The 19,024-nt window shown below is 29.2% G+C and overlaps 1 protein-coding gene across 1 annotated transcript; it reads right to left on the bottom strand.

Annotated features, from left to right (window-relative positions):
• Window positions 1-6,356: 6,356 nt before the first annotated feature.
• Window positions 6,357-18,824, bottom strand: LOC105256921 (acyl-CoA Delta(11) desaturase). The gene is made up of 6 exons (XM_011267203.2): window positions 18,647-18,824; window positions 8,787-9,055; window positions 7,890-8,020; window positions 7,512-7,717; window positions 7,196-7,378; window positions 6,357-6,729 (listed from the first exon to the last, which is right to left on the bottom strand). The coding sequence occupies exons 2-6, from the start codon at window positions 9,040-9,042 to the stop codon at window positions 6,360-6,362; spliced, it is 1,146 nt and encodes a 381-aa protein (XP_011265505.1). The 5' UTR covers window positions 9,043-9,055; window positions 18,647-18,824; the 3' UTR covers window positions 6,357-6,359.
• Between the last annotated feature and the right edge of the window lie 200 nt (window positions 18,825-19,024).

Below are 19,024 nucleotides of genomic sequence, written 5' to 3'. Positions count from 1 at the left end.
TTGGCAACATATAATTAACTAACATAGATCTCTTCTCATTTCTCGGCATAATAATATTAATGATTAATTATATAAATATTTTTGCATTACACATATTTGGTAACACCTTGCTTTTTACTCCAACTTTCGAGGTGTATACTTTTGCAGTCAATGGCGATACAAATTCTCTTGTTTTAATGATTTCTTATAAAAAACTTATCGCAATTAAAATATACAGGACTGTAATCTTCATTATACTATAGTTGATTAGAAGAAAATAATGTGCAATTTATAGCACACGTATATGTTTCACGGGTATAAATTACATACACATTTATATTAAATTTTTTGTCGCATTATTTTTTCATTTATATTAAATTTCAAATTTCTTGTCGTATTATTTTTTCACCACGAGATTAAGTATTTTTCTTCACGAAGTTTAAATGTCTTGTTAAAAGAACAATATACACATGTACGCATCATTTCATGAATTATTGTTTCAATTCATTTTTCATATATATATATAAAATATGTTACTGTTGATCTTAAACTTATACGAATTAAATAGCGTAAAACTTTTACCTAAACGCTCTCAAAGAATCAGGCGGTGTTATGTGCAATATATCAGGTAGTTACGACACAAAATCCATTTCGTTTATTCTCACTTTCTTGACATTGTGATATGACTTCTTCCACTTTCGCCTTCGAATTATTTCATCAACGCGCAATAACTTATTTTAACATAACGATTATCGTGGAAAATCGATGCAATTTTACGATTGCAGCTGCTCTTATCACTGCGTCCTGTACGTCTGAAAAATGTCACACTAAATGTCGCCTAAAAGTTTTGCGCGACAGCGATCCGACTACTTTTAGTATCTCTATCGACTTTCACCTTTTATGTCCTTCGTTTTAATGCCACTTTCAGAGTAGTCAAAGTGATCGTATAACTTATTTTGCTACAACAGTACTGATGTATAGTTTTTAATTTATGGATTAGTAATATTAAAAAAAATATATTATATGAAAACATAATATGAGAATGATATGTTGATATAATTATCAATATATTAGTCTACGTATAAATTTTGGGAATTTTATCTGTTTCAATTATCATCGAATTATCCTGCAAATTATTATTTCTAATAAAAATATGAGAATGATTTTCTTCCTTTGTTGAGAATCAACATCAGAATATTCGAAATGGTTTTTTTTACGCATTTTTTCCCCATTTTCAAAACTGCTAATACTAATTTATAAAGCAGCTGCCTTTTATACGTTATTAAAAATAAATCTGATCTTATCACAGTCGACAATGTATCTCTTCTCTTGAAATTTCGGTGTGAAATCTAAAAGATTTTTATTCATCCTTTATATTATATGAAGGATTTACTTCACATTTCTCTCGTGAAGATTCTTCCAAAATCTAATGATTTAAAAATTTCCGGTTGAAAATAAAGATATGAGACAATATTTAAAAAGAAATCTCTGCTCCTCTTCTTTTTTCTTTGAGTTCTGATTAGCGATTATTTTTTGATACGTTTTTCCTTATGTTAAATGTTTCGCATAAATTTCTTTTCTGCACAATAAACTTAAGCACAATTGAGAGTATTCTTGAAATAAGAGATTCGCGAAAATATCTCTCAACTAACAATAAGAATTTTTCATTCCGTTTCGCGCTTGGATCTCTTCTTCGTATGATCATCCAATAGAAACTGCGCGCCCAACCGCCATTGACGTAAGCTCGTACAAGAGTCGATTTTGTTACGAAAATCGCTCTTAATTGGACATGACGCAGCGTGACACGGCCGACTTGCATTCGAATTCGCGAGCAATTGAATCGAATTAACCGTCGCGTACGCATACGTTCATTAACATTCATCGAAATTGATGCAATTAGCGATCCCCGGCTGCGAGGTAAAATAAGTGGAGCGCACCCACACTATATGTATTTTCGACAGCTTAATTAAGAACATCTGATTCATTCACATCATTGCATTGTGTAAATATATGAATGAAACATATCACATATTTATGAATTTATGAATGAAACGCAAGAACTATCGCAACATCGCATATATTATACATTTAAAAAATTAAGATAGAATAAAAATTTACAATTTTAATGAAATATTTTACGTGAGAAAATAAATTTTTAATTAAATGTTATATCAATTTTAAATAGCAAAATAACATTAAATAGATATTTATGCAAATCTAGTTGAATCGTAAACATATCAAATATTAACAGGAAGTTACTGCATTATTGATGGAGTTCATGATATACTGTGCAATTAAGATCAATATCCTAAGCAATAATGCGATTACTTAATCGGTGTAATTTGCTTTCTCATCACTTGCGCTGTGGACGCACTATATATAAACCCACAACGTTTATATCTTATAAATCTTTGCGATAGGATCTCGCATAAAGAGAGTTGCGAGAATATAAACAACTTGTTACATACATCCGGCGAAAATCATTGCAAGAATCATAAAACATTCATGGCAAACTTTCGGCAAACATTGTCGAAGCTGCACACACATTGGAACGTTATCGCGAATTACAAATACTGCAATGCACGATCGAGCGATTCCAGGTGGTATGCAACGAAGATCTAAAAACAGAAATTTCACAACTCAAAGTTACATAAATGCGAATGTCGCAAAGGTGCGACCCATTCTAGGAATCTTTGTGATTAAATAAAGCAATTATTAGCACTATACAAAGAGTACATGCAATCTTTAAAAATAAAAATTGTAATACCATCAATAGGATCGAGTAATAAATAATTAAATTATTAGAAACGAAATTAGTAAGTCTATCAATTTACACACACGCACATTTATACATAAAACCATGACAAATGTAACAGTATCAATTTGATGATATATCAGTTTTAAAATTTGGTATATCAATAACAATCATTTATTTGTATTATAAATACAATATAAATATATCGATATTGTCTTAGCAATATCTACATGTGAAACAAGACATGTAAATATGATAAAGTATTGTTAATTCTAACGCATTAATTCTAATCTTTATCTCATTTATATAATTATAAGTCACCTTATTTTTTCCCCTACAAACTATGTTTTTAAAATTTATAAAACACCACAGATCCGTGTTAAAAATGAAAAATGATTGAAATGTAATGGAAGTGCCAAATTATGTTATTTTCTTGATATAAAAATTGTGACTTCTCGCAAGAATCTCGTACTTGGATTATATAATACATATAATCTATGAATTTATCAAACAGTTTCAACCGTAGGGGAGGATTCTATGTCATCACAGATGTAAGTAGATACACGCGCGCACATATATATATATATATATATATATATATATATATATATATACATGTATATATAATTTACTGGTACAAGATAATTACAAATTCAAAAATGTATAAAATCGGGCATGTTATTTACTATGATGTAAAAAATCTCGTAAACCTATAAACCAAAAGGTAAAAAAATTGAGAAAAATTAATAAGGCAGAGTAAATTTTGCGAATTTTTGATCACAATCTTTTGAGCACAATCTTGAAATTCTTATTAATTCTTAATCACAAAATTATACGATTCTGTTCACACAATATGTTTCAATATCTAAAAGATAATACGGAATTAATATGCATCTTTTTTTTATAATCGACAAATATACAGATTCACAAAAATCCATGTGACTACATAAGTAGATTACATTAGACATTAAGAAGATTCATTCGTGCAAGATTATAAGATCCTTATCACAATGGACTTTGTGAATATAATATTTATTATTAATCGATTAATCTATTTATGCCCGTTTTGCTCATTTGTTATAACTAATCGTTATGATAAAAGGATGCGGAGATTTTAATTGCGTGTCACGCAATTGGCATTACGCGTTCGAACAATGCACTTTCGTAACGATTACTTTGCGAAATCATTACTCGAGGCCGCGTCATCGGACTTAAATCCAGCATATGGCGATTATTTACGGAAGACAAAATTCGGATCTGCGTCACGCAATTTCTTTCTCTTTCTCTCTTTCTCGAATCGCTCATTAATTACATAAATAACGTACAGCGATTGCCGTCGTATCATCTATGGAGTTGATTATATCAGAGTCGACTGTCAATCACTGATTTCTAATGCATCTCTATTTTACATCTCTGGAAATAATTTTGCGCGCGCGCAACTACGACTGAAATATTACTGCGATGTGATATTAATATTATATTATCATAATATTGATAAACATGATAACGCCAAGGATAGCACTATACAGTGGAAAGAATATATAATTTATGCTATTCAACTAAGAATGACATAAATCTATAATTAAAAAAATCTTTTCTTCGATGCACTTTTTTGAAATGCATATTTTTTATACAACGAATTTATCTTATTTTTGTAATATTAAATTAACTTCAATTGTTGTTAATACATTCGTGACAGTCACAAGAAGAAATATAGAAAAAAATAATGATTCGTGTCGCGGTACCAGGAAAGCGAAAGTAATATGGTATCTTTAGCGTCATTATGTTGAAAGAAATCAGGAGTCCATTAAAACACGATATGAAAATTTACTAATTATAATCGCGTTTATATACAAAATTAATGTGCGATTTTGGTACTCATCTACATGATTAATAGTCGTTAAAACTTGAAATTGTTAACTGTCCCTCATATGTTTACGAATTTTTTATCATCTTAATAATTTCCGCTTTTTTATAAAGTGTAATAAATGGTTTTACGCCCATTACTGATTATTTTTAAGCTTTCTATTAAACTATACTCGATACTATTACAACAATATTAAAAATTGATTATGTTCTTTCGCATTTTAGTCATTAAAGAATTGACACGAGACAGTTTATTAGTTTGTATCGAGATAATTTTGAAGCAATCTTGATACAAATTAATACGAAAGTTAGTTATTCAGAAGGCCACAAATGAATTTGATTCCTAGGTACATAATGATTGTATGAAACGCCAGCACGCTAATTCGCCGATCAATTATTTTGAGCGACTCGCTCGCATTAGATTAATTATAAATACGCCATGTCTTGTATATATCATTCTTGAGTACGACGACTTACGTGTGATAATATATAGAGTTTCAGTATTTTATTTATGTACCTTTTGATTAATTTGAAATATATTTTTCCTTGAAAATATTATAAGGATTAGAAATTTTCAACCTTCAAAATTAAAGTTATGTTTATGTAATTAATTCTTACAAATTTATTCTCGAATTTGAAATCCATTTAGACTAAATGGAGAATAAGATTACATTTTAAAACCTTAATTCTTAAAAAGTGTTTTCCTATTCAATTATATAAAAATTATTTATTTCTTAATATTATTTTTAAGAAAAATGCAAATCTTTAAGATATATCAAATAATACATAAAAAATAGTTGTGTAAATCCAGTCGAAAATAATCTAATTTTATATACCTTTCGAAAGTTCAATAGATTTTTTGACAGAGTCGAGCTTTTTTAAACGAACACTATTTCAAAACCATATAGAAGGCGCTCTTTGTGGTTAGATCCCCGATTGAAAACTCTTTGATCGATCGATCCTAAAGTTTGGTCAATTTGAGAAGAAGTCGACTCTTAAGATTTTTTTCTCATTTTTTTGTAAGTCGAATTCGTAATATTTTTCAACTTGAAGAAAGGAACAATGTAACAATATATGAAAAATAATATACAATTATATAAATATTAATTGACGTTAGTAAAACGATTGATTACTCTTCTTTGGGTGATTATTTTCTTATATAGCAATGATTTTCTTGCATAATTTTACAGCGAACGTGTGCATTCGACTAAGATGTCTTATATAATTGGTACACATGCAATTTTTTGTACATATTTTTATATGTTGTTTTTTATGTAGTTTTGTATGTTATATAAATTTGCAATTATAATTTTACAATTATATAATTTGCAATTCAATTTTTGCATTTATATTTTTGCAATTATATAGTTTTAAAATTCTCGTATACAAAAAACTAATCAATGCAAAATTATGTAACTATAAAAAATGTGATCTAACATAAAATAGTATTAAATTAGAATTGTAGATTGGAATAATTATAGATATAGATATTTATAGATATAAAAAGAGTAATTAGTAGTAGTTCTGTTCAAAACATTAAAAAAATTTCGCTTTACATTTTGTCACAATAAACGTCGCATTTCCATCGGCTGCATAATTTACAAGAGAATTATTTGAAAAGGAATAAAATCAATTTGTTGCCATTGTTGTCATCAATTTTTCGACACTAGTGATCGGCTTATATAACTTCGTTAAATATTTGCAATTACACATGTTTTATGCAAATCCGGCTCGAAACCAGAAAGGCCGGATCTTGTAACTAATCGCTCTTGTTGATTATCTCGACTTTTTGTATGTCTTCAGCAGCCATATCGGTATCTCCCCAACCCCATATAGCAGGACCATCGTCCGTATGATGATGTGTATTGTGATGGTCAGTTGTTCGCTCATACCTCGAACCATCACCTGTTCTGGCAGCGCGTTTCTTCACCATAGTGTACGATACGGTTTTCAAATCGTATGCCCAGCCAATCCAGGCAAAGAAGTCGATGATGGCAGTAGTAAAATTGGTGCGATAGTTACCCAGTTCAGCAGCTTTGTAATCCCATGGGAAAACATGATGATAATTATGCCAACCTTCACCCATGGCGCTGATACCGACGCTGATGCTGTCGGTGGGACTGATGGTGCTGTAAAAAAAAAGATTACAACAATAGCATGTATTCCTAGTTCCATTTACATTATTTAGGTATAAAATCATCAAACAAATCCGATAAAAATGTGACATTTATCGACAACAAAAAATGTAAAGCAAGATTTTTTTAATGTTTTGAACAGAACTACTACCAATTACTTTTCATATATCTATAATAATTATTCCAATCTACAATTCTAATTTAATATTATTTTATGTTATATTTTTTATAGTTGCGTAATTTTGCATTATGAATTATTTATTCCATCTACAATCAATAATTATTCCAATCATAATAACTATTCCACTCCACAATTCTAATTTAGTATTATTTTATGTTATATTTTTTATAGTTGAGTAATTTTGTATTATGAATTATTTATTTCTATACGAGAATTTTAAAATAACTTTTTATGTAAATTTATGTAAATTTATATAATGATGTAGTGGATCTTACTCACTTGTCATACGGTTTCATGCCCCAGATGTGAGCTGCAGAATTCACCAGCCAAGTCAGGTTCAACGAAAGTGTGTATCTAAAGAGGGTAGCGTACCACGCATACATAGGTTTCTCGTTCCAGAAGTGGCACGGCACCCAGGTGGGCAATAGGAAGCAGAAGAGCGGCATCAGGACAATATACAGTCTGTAAAATGTAAAAACTTATTCGACGATGTAGGACAATAATCTTTTACGAAATATATATTTCAATGCTCGACACATTTCGTTGATTAATTTTTTTAAAGAACAATATTTATTTTAGTGATGAGTTATCGTACCTACGTTGCCATACGACAACGGGATCCTTCTCGAGATCGCTCATGTCGACTGTGGCACCCTTATTAATGACATCCGGATGTTTGCGAACCATAAGCCAACCCATATGCGAAAAAAAGAAACCTCTCTGCGCATTATGCGGATCGGCGTCCGTATCTGTGAATTTATGGTGAACTCTATGATCCCTCACCCACTCATAAATGTGATTCTGCGAAATATAAGTAGATAATTAAATAACAATCATAATAACAAAATAATTCAAAAAGAGTTTCTCTATTAAATGCTTTCTTGAATAAATAAAAATAATAAATTATATTTTGTTTATTTTTAATACTTAATATATTTAAACATGTGATAATAATTAACATTGGAAAATTTACTTGAAAAGCCATTGTCTGAAAAATCATAAGAATGACTCTCATTGGCCATTTTGCTTTATAAGACCGATGTGCCCATAATCTGTGCGCACCTCCTGTAACACCAATAGCTGCGAGAAGCGCGACTATGATAGCTGAAAAAAAATGATAAATAAAATAAAATTTGACGACACAATGAGATCTTTTAAAAGTATCAAGCGACTTACAATTATTATTATTATTATTTTTATTATAATTATATTACCAGTTTTTGCGCTATCTATTTATTATATTATTTATTCCCATTAATCGGTATTCGTCGGTTGTAATTAAGAATAACGATTAATCAGATATGAGATTTTTCAAAGATAGCAACCCAGATAGCCAAATGCAATGAGGTTGCTGTCATGTTGCCAATAATTATTGAAGCAACTAATTTTAACAAACTAGAGACAAGGTGAGACAGCATTATGTCTGTTACGTGGAACTCACATGAATTCATGTGCTAACAACAAATTAATTGCAATGTGTCAATATATTGACATGTTGTAGACAACGTAATATACCAATATTGCAGACCATTTGCTTCGTTAATTATTTGCATATAGAAGCAGACATATAGCTGCATTCGTAACGTATTCTATCTCGATGTCAGCAAGTATACTGCAAATATATAATAATACATGCGATGCATTTGTGTGCAGAATATGTCATATCAAGCTTGGCTATCTGGGAAGTGATTATTTATTTCTTATAATTATGCAATTCTCGCAATTATTTATTTCTTATAATTATGTAACATGGAAATTACCAATTCATTACACGTTATTCATTTTTATTATCTTTGCAAATTGATTGTAATTAAAAGAAAAAATTAAATATATATAGATATTTGAAAAGATATGTATAAATAGAACATACCCCATAGAAATGTGTAACCTTTGGCAGCCACAATTAAAATATACAATCCGTATAGCGCACCGATATGAAGATAAAGAAAAGCTATCACGTTTCTCCAAACGATCTTCCATTGATATTTAGGTTTTGAGTTTTGTATCTTTTGCAGTGACAGTTTTTGCGTTGTTGTTTTCTCTGTCGCGTTTTTCTTCTGCGATACATCTTGCTGGGAAGCTTCGAGGAATAAAGTTGCTGAATTACCGAATAAATTCGGCGCCATGTTGCTGAAATATCTGCAATGGATATCTATCATTGTAAAATGGAAACAAAAACTATGTTCTTTTGTGCCACTTGACGATATGTTAAAAATATGTTTGCAATTTTTTACTTATCCATTATAATAATATAAAAAATTAATATGTTACATTTTTTATGCTCTTAAAATATTTTGTCGAATTAAAATACTCAAAGAAAAATCTTTACGGAACATATATATAATTCAAACACATTGGTAACATACTGATGTATAGAATTTTAAGCAAGCAGTTTTTAAAAGAAAATAAAGAGCTCTCAAGCTTTGAGAAACCTATTTGCAAGACTAAAATTTGTGTAAGAATCAACAATCTATAGATTATATTGTAAAACATAATTAGTTGTAAAATATGCGACGTATTAAATTAAAAAAGTCATTACTTGGCCTATTGAATCACTAATAATAACTTTGCCTTTTTATCTGGATATCATAAAAGTATTCAGTACATTTTAGTCAAATTTTGTCTCGATTGAATACACAATCACGTTTATTTTGCATGCAAATAACCATGTATTTCTGCGGCATAATATTATTTATGGCTGAAAAGAATATGAGAAAATTGGTGCCTCATCCTTTTAATGATATTTATGTTCTTATATAATAATATATCATAATGATTTTTCATATATATTTAAATATATTAAATAATCAATATTTTAAAATAATAATAAACAATCTTCTCTTTGCAATGCATTTTGGCAAGATAATGTAAAGATTAAACTTCCACATATATATTTTATTATTCGCATGTTATTTCATTGGTTATACAAATAATAGACGACTAATAATAGACGTATATGAGCGAAATATCAATGTAAACCTCAAAATTCTTCCGCTTATTATGCGGACATTCCGCTTTTGCTTCTTCTCTTTTATTGCCACATATACTTGTAAAATAACAGGACAGTATTTCCATTGTCACGTCGCCATTAGTCAAAGATTAACGGCTCTTTGATGGCTTTCGACGTACATTATGTACAACGTGTAACGATCTCGTTATGGCTTTTCAGGACATTGTGCGCGGTTAATATGCCATATATAAACGTGTGGAAAGTGTGCGCGTGGAAAAGAGAATTTTTTAAACTTTGAGCGCTTCGACTTTCGACACATCAAAGAAACGTCCGTGGTCTATCTCGTGAGAATGACACTTCTGAATTGTGCACGAAGCGAAGTGCGGTCGAGAATGCTATGATGTCGACGAGGGTAACGATCCTTGACGATGAAGAAGCGGATTGTTGCACCAGAGTAGTCTGGTAATCATCAGTTACATTATATTAACGCGCAATATTATTGCGATTTAGCGAGAAACAAACAATTTCCATCCTATTATTTCATTTTCGTAGAAACGTTATGATCAATTAGAGAATGGTAAATCCTTTCAAATATTGCATTCATCTCAAATATTGCATGAGATTTGAAGACTCAACCATTAATATTGTTACATCACCAATTTACTGGGAGTAACTTTTAATAAAGCTAATATTATAAACCGCAAATATTAACGAAATACTGCAGCTAATATAAAATCCCTAATCACACAGAAGAAGCGGAAACGAGTTTCGATGGCTAATTCTAGAATTAATTGTAGCGAGAAAATTCAGATAAGATGCCTCGAAGTATAAAATAAATATTGCTAAATGCGCTTTCATGTTTTTGTTACGTTTTACGGCTAATTACGCATAAACTAGTCGTTTCTCCTTTCCGTTCTGCGACCCTGACGACGTGAAGACGACGCGAATTATGTAGGTGCCCCACTTCTAAATGTTCCTTTCTTTCGCCTCTGCATTCTCTCGTTGAGAGTCAACATAACTTAACGGGACTTGATTCGCGATGAACGTTTATATCGAGAAGTATGCATCCAAAAAGTTTAATCATTGAATTAATCGATGATTAAACATTAACACATGTATTCTATGTACATGTATACCATACATCTGATAAGTTCATCTATAAAATATTATTATTAGACTTTCTTGAAACACTTTATTAGAATTTATTTATAAAATTATAAGGTATTATTGATTAAATAGAAAGTAGATTATGGATTCGAGAAACATAATTTTCTCTTCAAAACATTTTTGACTACAAACTGATCTCCTTTACTTTCTTCAGAATGTCGATAGATGAAGTAGTTCAAAGTTTCTTGTGAAACGTTTATCAGAAAAAGAAATTAAATTTCTATAATGAAATCAAACAGGATCTACGTCGCAAAACATTAAAATTACAAAGTTAGATAGTTACTTTCATTATCGTTCGATTGTCATCGCACAATCATTGAAACAATTTTAGAAGAATTAATTGATATGGAATATTTATAGATTTTGTTTACATGTGCATAATATAATATTAATCCTCTTAATAATACAATAAATAAATGAAAATATACATCTTTACAATTTTTTCTAATATTAAACAATATATATTTGATATTAGAAAAAATTATAGAAAATATAGATATTTTAAAGCGATAGATGTTGAATCATCAATCTACATTAACTCCACAACTGCTCTTATAAAACATTTATAAAATCAAGAATCAATTTTTATTATTTTTTATATAAACAATGATATCTACGAAAATGTTTAAATATATATAATAAATAGTGGCACAGTATACTTTAATATTTTACTGAAATTTTTATCTATATAAATTTTTTGATACTTTTTTGATTGTCATTTATTGTGAAAATATGATTTTGGCTGTCAAACTTTTGAAGAAATATTTTATTTTTTTAAAAATACTTTTAATCCAGATTTATAAAAAAATTAAGTTTCATTCCTTTCTCATCTACAAATATCTGTTAGTTCAAACAAAAGATATTCTAAATATATTCTTTTATCAGTTTTAAGACAGAAAGAGAGAGAGAGAGAGAGAGGAATATGAAATATTATATATTACTCTCTATACACGCGCGCGAAGATGTTAAAAGTAAAAATTTAAATATTACCAAGATGAAAATATCCATTCGAGACAAAAATGCAACGGAAGCGAATAGTTGAATGATGCCAATATTAACGCTTTACCTGGAATAACTTAAGTCGATGTATTATTTCTAAAGAAATTTATGCTCTTTTTTGCTAACAGTATGTCATAAATTCTCATTTAACTACCCAATTTACGATGATAATATATATCATAGCTACATAGGGGGCTTTCAATTCCATGAAATTATCAAAGAGAAAAGCTTATAATTAATATAAGAATATTATGCATATTTTCGGATCTAAATAAAAGAATGAGAATAAACTAAAAAGGAATTTATTAGCTATGATAATCATTATCTATCATAGAATCAAAGAAGTTTTATATGAGTTATAATTCGCGATAAAATTGGAATAAAATTCATTTTATTACATTTGGCACGCAAGAGTGCCAAGGATCTTCTAGTAAAAGTGCTCGCGGCATGCCTTCAAAATGGTACATGATGTAGTTGAATAGAACACGTTCGAGGTACGGAGAAAGGAGACCAACGGAACAGAGTTGGTGAAACGAGGAAGAAACACGTAAGTAATGACGGCGCGCGCAAACAGGAACAGGTTCTTCGGAAAGCAGGCCAATGGCGTCTTTGAGGTCATTGCCAATCGTGGATCGAAATTCCTATTCTCACTTGATGGGCACGACGCGAGTCATCCAACCCGAGATCACGTAGCACTTTACGTTTTCGATTATAGGCCGAGCTGAGCCTCATAGTTTATGAAAAAAGTCACATACGAAAAACTTATAACAATTGTCACAATATGCGGAAAAAATTGAAAACTTGCGTGCAAGCACGCGCCTATTATTTTGTATTCCAGATGATTGAGAAGATGATATCTGTGTTTTTTTAAAAACAAAAACAATAAAAGAAAGATAGGGAGTTGATGAACTGAGAAAATTGCCGAGCAATCAAAAATTAAATATAAAAAGTTAAATCAAATGTAAAATATAAGAAGTGATTTTTTATTAAGTATTTAGATATTATTGATTATTGATAACGTATTCCATCCAATTTCCAATTAAAGATGAATAGAATACTCGCCAATAGTCAAAAGAAAGCAAAGGATGTTAAAGAGGAGCATGACCTACTAATTCCATGGTGTATGATGTCTTTTCTCGAGATTGAACGTATGCTGTTACACGTAGCATCGCGAATGACTATCGTGCTGACTAAGTTATCTTGAAGACGCGTCTATCCATTTTATACATGGTAAATTGAAAACATAGTGCAGTGGAAATGCAAAGGAAAGTGGGCCGAACGAAAAGAAAGTGATTCAGAACATTCTAGTACAGAAATAAATAAAAAATGTAAAATAAAATTGATTCATATCAGGTTTTTGAGAAAACTAATTTTGAAATTTTAAAAATTAGTAACATAGTTTTTTGAAGCTTTTTTAAACTTAATTGATTTTCAATTATTTTATGTTATATCTCATCAAATTCATTTCGAGAGATCGATTTTATTTATTAATATATATATATGCACAAGTGTAAAATAGTACAATATTTTATTTAATAAATATTACGTTCTACTACGATTCCTTTCTTGTGGAGTTGCAACAGTGATCATCTGATTGAAAGATAAAGGAAAATCATTCAGTAAATAAAGCCGTTTGCGACATGTAATTTGTTTACCTTCTCACCTTCAACATTTTATAATCAATTAGTAATTAGATTAATGAGTAACTGTGGAAAAACAAATAAATCAATGGTGAATCTTTTCCACAATTTCTAATTATAAGAGAAAAATAAAGATTGTAAAATATTGTAGAAAAATAATAACAGCAGATATCTGACCTAACAATAAGTTAAGTTAAATTTTCTTTCTTTGTTTAAAATATATTCTTTACATATGACTGACATTCAATATTAACTCCATATTTAGTTAAATCTACTTAGAAAAATTCAGAAACAAAAGGAAAATCAATGATAAAATTATTGAAGAGACCCTTTAGAATCTAATTATAGTAATATCTAATGATTAAAGAGACTATCAGAAAATAAGAATAAATCAATTACAAAAGAATTGATCGAAAAATATTTTGCAAATATTAATTCATGATCTAAATCATGAATTAATATTTAATTCAGTAAATGATCATTGAAGTAAAGTCTCCCCAAAAAAGAAGTATAAAAAAAGAAAAGTCATGAGAATCATACCATTCGCATCCCAGTGCAAAATTCAATGCTTATAGTATCAATATATCATCTTGGGTATGTTCTCGTGAGTCAACGAAAGATCAGAGTATCTTATATTGCCATGTTGCAAATATATCAACTTCTGTCTATTTTTTCTCTTAAATTAAATAAATTTTTTAATCATAAATTAACTTAGTAATCAATGTTTATCGAGTTTTCCATTTCCTTGCTTATCTTCTGACCCAGTAACCTACTTCTACTATCGATGATAGATAAAAATTCCTAATTCCATATACCTTTTTTATACATAACACACTTTTATTTGTTATTATTAATTTTAACTATATAAAATGATTGTAATCATCAGTCAGAACCTAAAAATTGGAATCACTCTTGTGTCGTTCTAATTAATAATCTTCGTATTAATATAATAACTACGAAACAAACATACATACATACGTACTAGAAGTTTAATCATCTAAATAATCATTTATCATTAAATATAAAAAAATCTCATGTACCGATTAAAAAAAATATTTTGTTCTAGTAATTTGTGAAGAAACTCAGATTTTTAAATAATTAAATTATTAAATTATTATTTACTCATTATTATTAAATTATTATCTACTCATTAATCTTCATTCTTTCTAAGGATCGTACTTGATCTTGTCCCGAGTAAAAGAGATTAAATTCTTTTATCGAAAGAGGATTTTTAAACGAATTTGAATAAACAGTGTAAGATCAACCAAAACGCTCATGTATCTCATTTATCTTTTTTAATCTTTACAATTCGCTCAACCCAAATCATTCGTCATGAATCGTCCAACTTCGCGATAATAATTTTTACTTTCTTTAACTCATTTTTCTTTAAGTAAAACAATTTAAGTAATTCACTATTATGTATAAGAATAATGTTACACTGTTATGTATAAGAATTATGATACATGATATAAGATTAAAATACAATTATTATATTAATAGAAAGGGTGTTTTAAATATTGTATAATTTTTTATTGGTATTTAAATAATCCATGTCCAGAAAAATTCGATAACATATAACACAAAGTTGTTAGAAAGTTAGTTGTTCGTTAGAAATTACTTAAAATTATAAAAGCGCGTAATATGTTATTGATTTAAATTTTCAAAATTTTCTGCAAAAACAAAGTCTAGAAAAAAAGTTTACTCTAAAAATTTTTTTGCATTTATTTTTGCATGAAGAATTATCTTTTTAGTTGTACGTTTTTCGATTCACTCATATATCGAAACTTTATATTTCCATTCAACAGTAATGTTCTTTTATACATAAAGTATAATAATCTAGAAGAATATAATCTTGGAAACAGGAATCTTCGAGAAGCAACGAAGAATTTTCTCATTGTTTCCCCTAACTTCCCTCTTTTATGTCGTTTATGTCCTTCACTATACATAACACGATTACGAGATCGCAAATTGCGTAAAGCAATGCGCGTGAAAATTACAGAACAAAGTCGGTACAATTGCATTTCGAATGTATCGTTGCGGTTTAGCTCATTTATTTTATCAACAAATCCAAACTGTCGTTCATGAATTATATATATTTGCGGCATTTGGGATATACTAAGAAAAAGAATATTATGTTTAAAAATTAATTGCAATTATTTTAATAAACGCTTTATTTTTGAAATAATTAATAAAGACTACGATAATATAAATGTATGAATAAGACGATAAGAATCAATATAACATATTAATGTATAACATATTAATGTGTATATATAATATATAATATATATTAATATATGTATGCATATCCAACGTGATAATTTTCACCATATAATAGATGACAGTCTAGTTTTTTTTATCAATATTTTATCTTTGTAACATTGTCTTTCTTTTTCCATTTCTCATAATTTTACTTTCAGTCGCACGAATTGCATACAAAAGAAACTCGAGCACATGTTGCAATGTAATTGCAATTGTGTTGCAGCGAAATTGCTCTCTCTCTCTCTCTCTTTCTCTCTCTCTCTCTTTCTCTCTCTCTCTCTCTCTCTCTCTCTCTCTCTCTCTTTCTCTCTCTCTCTTTCGTTTTAAACCGCTCTGCCGTTTTAATTCTTAACTGCCGCAATTTGCATTTTGTTATTGCATTTCGTCTCAAAACTGCACTAAGCTAATTGTACATAAAATATGTTAACAAGATTATTCCATTCAATAAAAAAGCTGTTGTATTTATTAAAAATGTGAAATTTCAATATCTAATGAAAATTCATATAAGCTTTCTCTTAGAAACTCTGATAAAAACACAATGTTGTTGCATGCTATGGATGATAGTTAGCATAATGATTTTAACAATGATAGTGGTAAATAAGAGAGAGAAAGAGAGAGAGAGAGAAAGAGACAGAGACAGATAGAGACAAATGTGCGTATATTATATAGTTAAAAATTACTTATTATGTAAGATTTTTTGTATGCTCCTGTTTTTTACTTGCCAAATTTTGAACGTTTGAGCAATTTGATCCGACTAACATAAGAAGTTTGATGTTCACGAATATTTTATCTCTTTCAATATAATGAAGATATTAAGTATTCAATCAACAATATATAAATAAAAAATAATGAAGCGAAATGTTTCAATTAATAAATGTTTGCATAAATTAACAAACTATGTTCTGGATATTTATTCTGTTAATTATGAGTTTTCAGAAAATCCTATTCCATTCTTATAAGCAAGACAACCGAAAGTGTGTCGTACAGAAGAGAGATGCATATGTTACAGAAATTTAAAAATCATTTATACATATATATTATAATATATAAATATATAATTTTTTGTGCGTCTAATTTTTGTTCATTGATATTTTGAACATCTGAATAGAACATCTGATCTAACTAATATAAGAGAAGTTCGATGCTCACAATTATACATTCCATCTTTCTGCGTAACGGACCTTGAATATATGGACAAAACCGACTAAGGGCAAAACATACTGAGAATGTCAACGTGTATACACAACGAAACGTTTCGGCGTTTACGTGACAATTTATGATTATACATGTATGTGCATAGCATGTGCTGTGTTTATAAGAAGTCTCCATAAGATTCTTTAATCCCGCTCTGATAAACAGGATAACAATTTAAGAAAGTATGCCATATAGAAGATTAATCTGCGCAACATATGGAAGAATTGAATATATGGAATATTTGAAAAGCATTAACGGAGAAAATAATCGCAGATTGTTACCGTGCGATTTTATTCCGAGTTGCAAAGTTTTGAATCTTCTAATCACTAGATGCAGTCGAAAATATGAAAAAATGGAAAGATATTACACGTTACATGTGTTTACATAGAGCATCATAAAATTATCACGATGATCTTACAGATTCTTCGACTGATTTCGAAATTTACTAATCAATATCTGTTCCAAGAAAATATCGAGCAGTAAAAGCAAAGTAAGCAGCAAAGTAAATTTACAAAGTCAATATTTGAAGAAGATTCAAACTAAAAAATTTCAAACAAAATTAAGATCAGATAAAAATGATTTTAGACTAATTAACAATAAATTTCAGGAGAAAAAATAGATACATTTTTTTTATTTAATCTAATAAGAATTTTTTAACAAATCTTTTATTTGTAGCTTGCAAACTTTTAAAATTGTAAATTTATATAAACAATAAAAACTAAAGAAGTAAATAATGATTGCGCTTTTATCGAACTATAAACTTTTCGATTTCAAAAACTTTTGGAAATTTCAGTTTCTTTAGGAAAAAAAAGTGCTTCGCATCTTTACAAATTAATTAATGTAGGAGATATAATTGTACATTGAAAATAATTACGTATTTCGAGTATCAATCTATATCAACGAAATTGTTCGACTATAGTTGCATAGTATATGTTGAAGCGAAAAATTTTCTAATTCGTTATTTTAAGAGCATTCGTTACTTGTCCATGGAAGGCGATAAATGGAATAGATGCTTAAAACTGCAGCGTATTGATAGTCAGTAACGAGAACTTTACTTTAAATATATATTCATATGAAAGAAGAAATAAAGAGAATGTATCAATAGATTTTACCATAAAATTTATAACCAATTATGTGTTCGTGTCAATATATTATTATAAACAATATCATTTATGATTATACCGTTGATTTTATTTAATTGTGATTTTTTTATTACAATCTATTATATGCAAATATTATTTAAAAAACATTATTTAACAATTAAATAATTTTAATTAACAAGTTGCCTCTCTTTCTCTCTTTCCCTTTTAGATTTTGGAGAGAAACATCTCAACGTTAACTATAAATTTTATTGATTGCTATCAATTTGTTATTAACAATCCAATATGCTCTTTATATCCGTTTAAAATGATAATTATACTCAAAAATGCAGTGCATTCTGTCACGCATTATGGCGTATTATAAATTCAAAACATCGGAAAAAATCGCGACGATAGAACAAAACGTTAGACAACTTACGAACAAATGTGAACGAAATTGCAGCTTACTTCCCGCGAGGATTACGATAGCGAGTTCGATCCTGGCTGCAGAGACTTGCGACGGTTCTTTCCCTGAATGAATGGTCCGATCTGGTAGAGAGTTCACTACAAAATAGCAAGATGCTGGAGCGTATGTTCCACTTATCAGCTTTGCGCTGTCTCGCGTAAAACGACAGCCGTCAACGAAACTTCCCCCTCCTTTTATCCTTCGTGATGGTTGTCCTAAAAAGCACGACTGCAAAAGGATGATTCCCCCTTCTCCCTAACTCTCACACTCTCACACGCGAAGCAAGCAGCTCCGGCGGAAATATCACAAAAATTAACAATATAGCGCAATTCGCTTTTTCGAAATCAATAG

Source organism: Camponotus floridanus, unplaced genomic scaffold (assembly GCF_003227725.1).
Source record: "Camponotus floridanus strain SB8 unplaced genomic scaffold, Cflo_v7.5 scaffold246, whole genome shotgun sequence".
NCBI classification, from domain to species: Eukaryota; Metazoa; Arthropoda; class Insecta; order Hymenoptera; family Formicidae; genus Camponotus; species Camponotus floridanus.
This window is presented reverse-complemented; position numbering and strand designations above follow the sequence as displayed.

Bases quoted from the DNA above. Each gene is read 5' to 3' on its own strand.
- LOC105256921 (XM_011267203.2), bottom strand. From the start codon at position 9,042: ATGGCGCCGAATTTATTCGGTAATTCAGCAACTTTATTCCTCGAAGCT. The intron at 8,021-8,786 runs GTATGTTCTATT...ATTTTTTTTCAG, and splicing joins AGGTTACACATTTCTATGGG to CTATCATAGTCGCGCTTCTC. The intron at 6,730-7,195 runs GTGAGTAAGATC...TTTTTTTTACAG, and splicing joins GGCATGAAACCGTATGACAA to CACCATCAGTCCCACCGACA.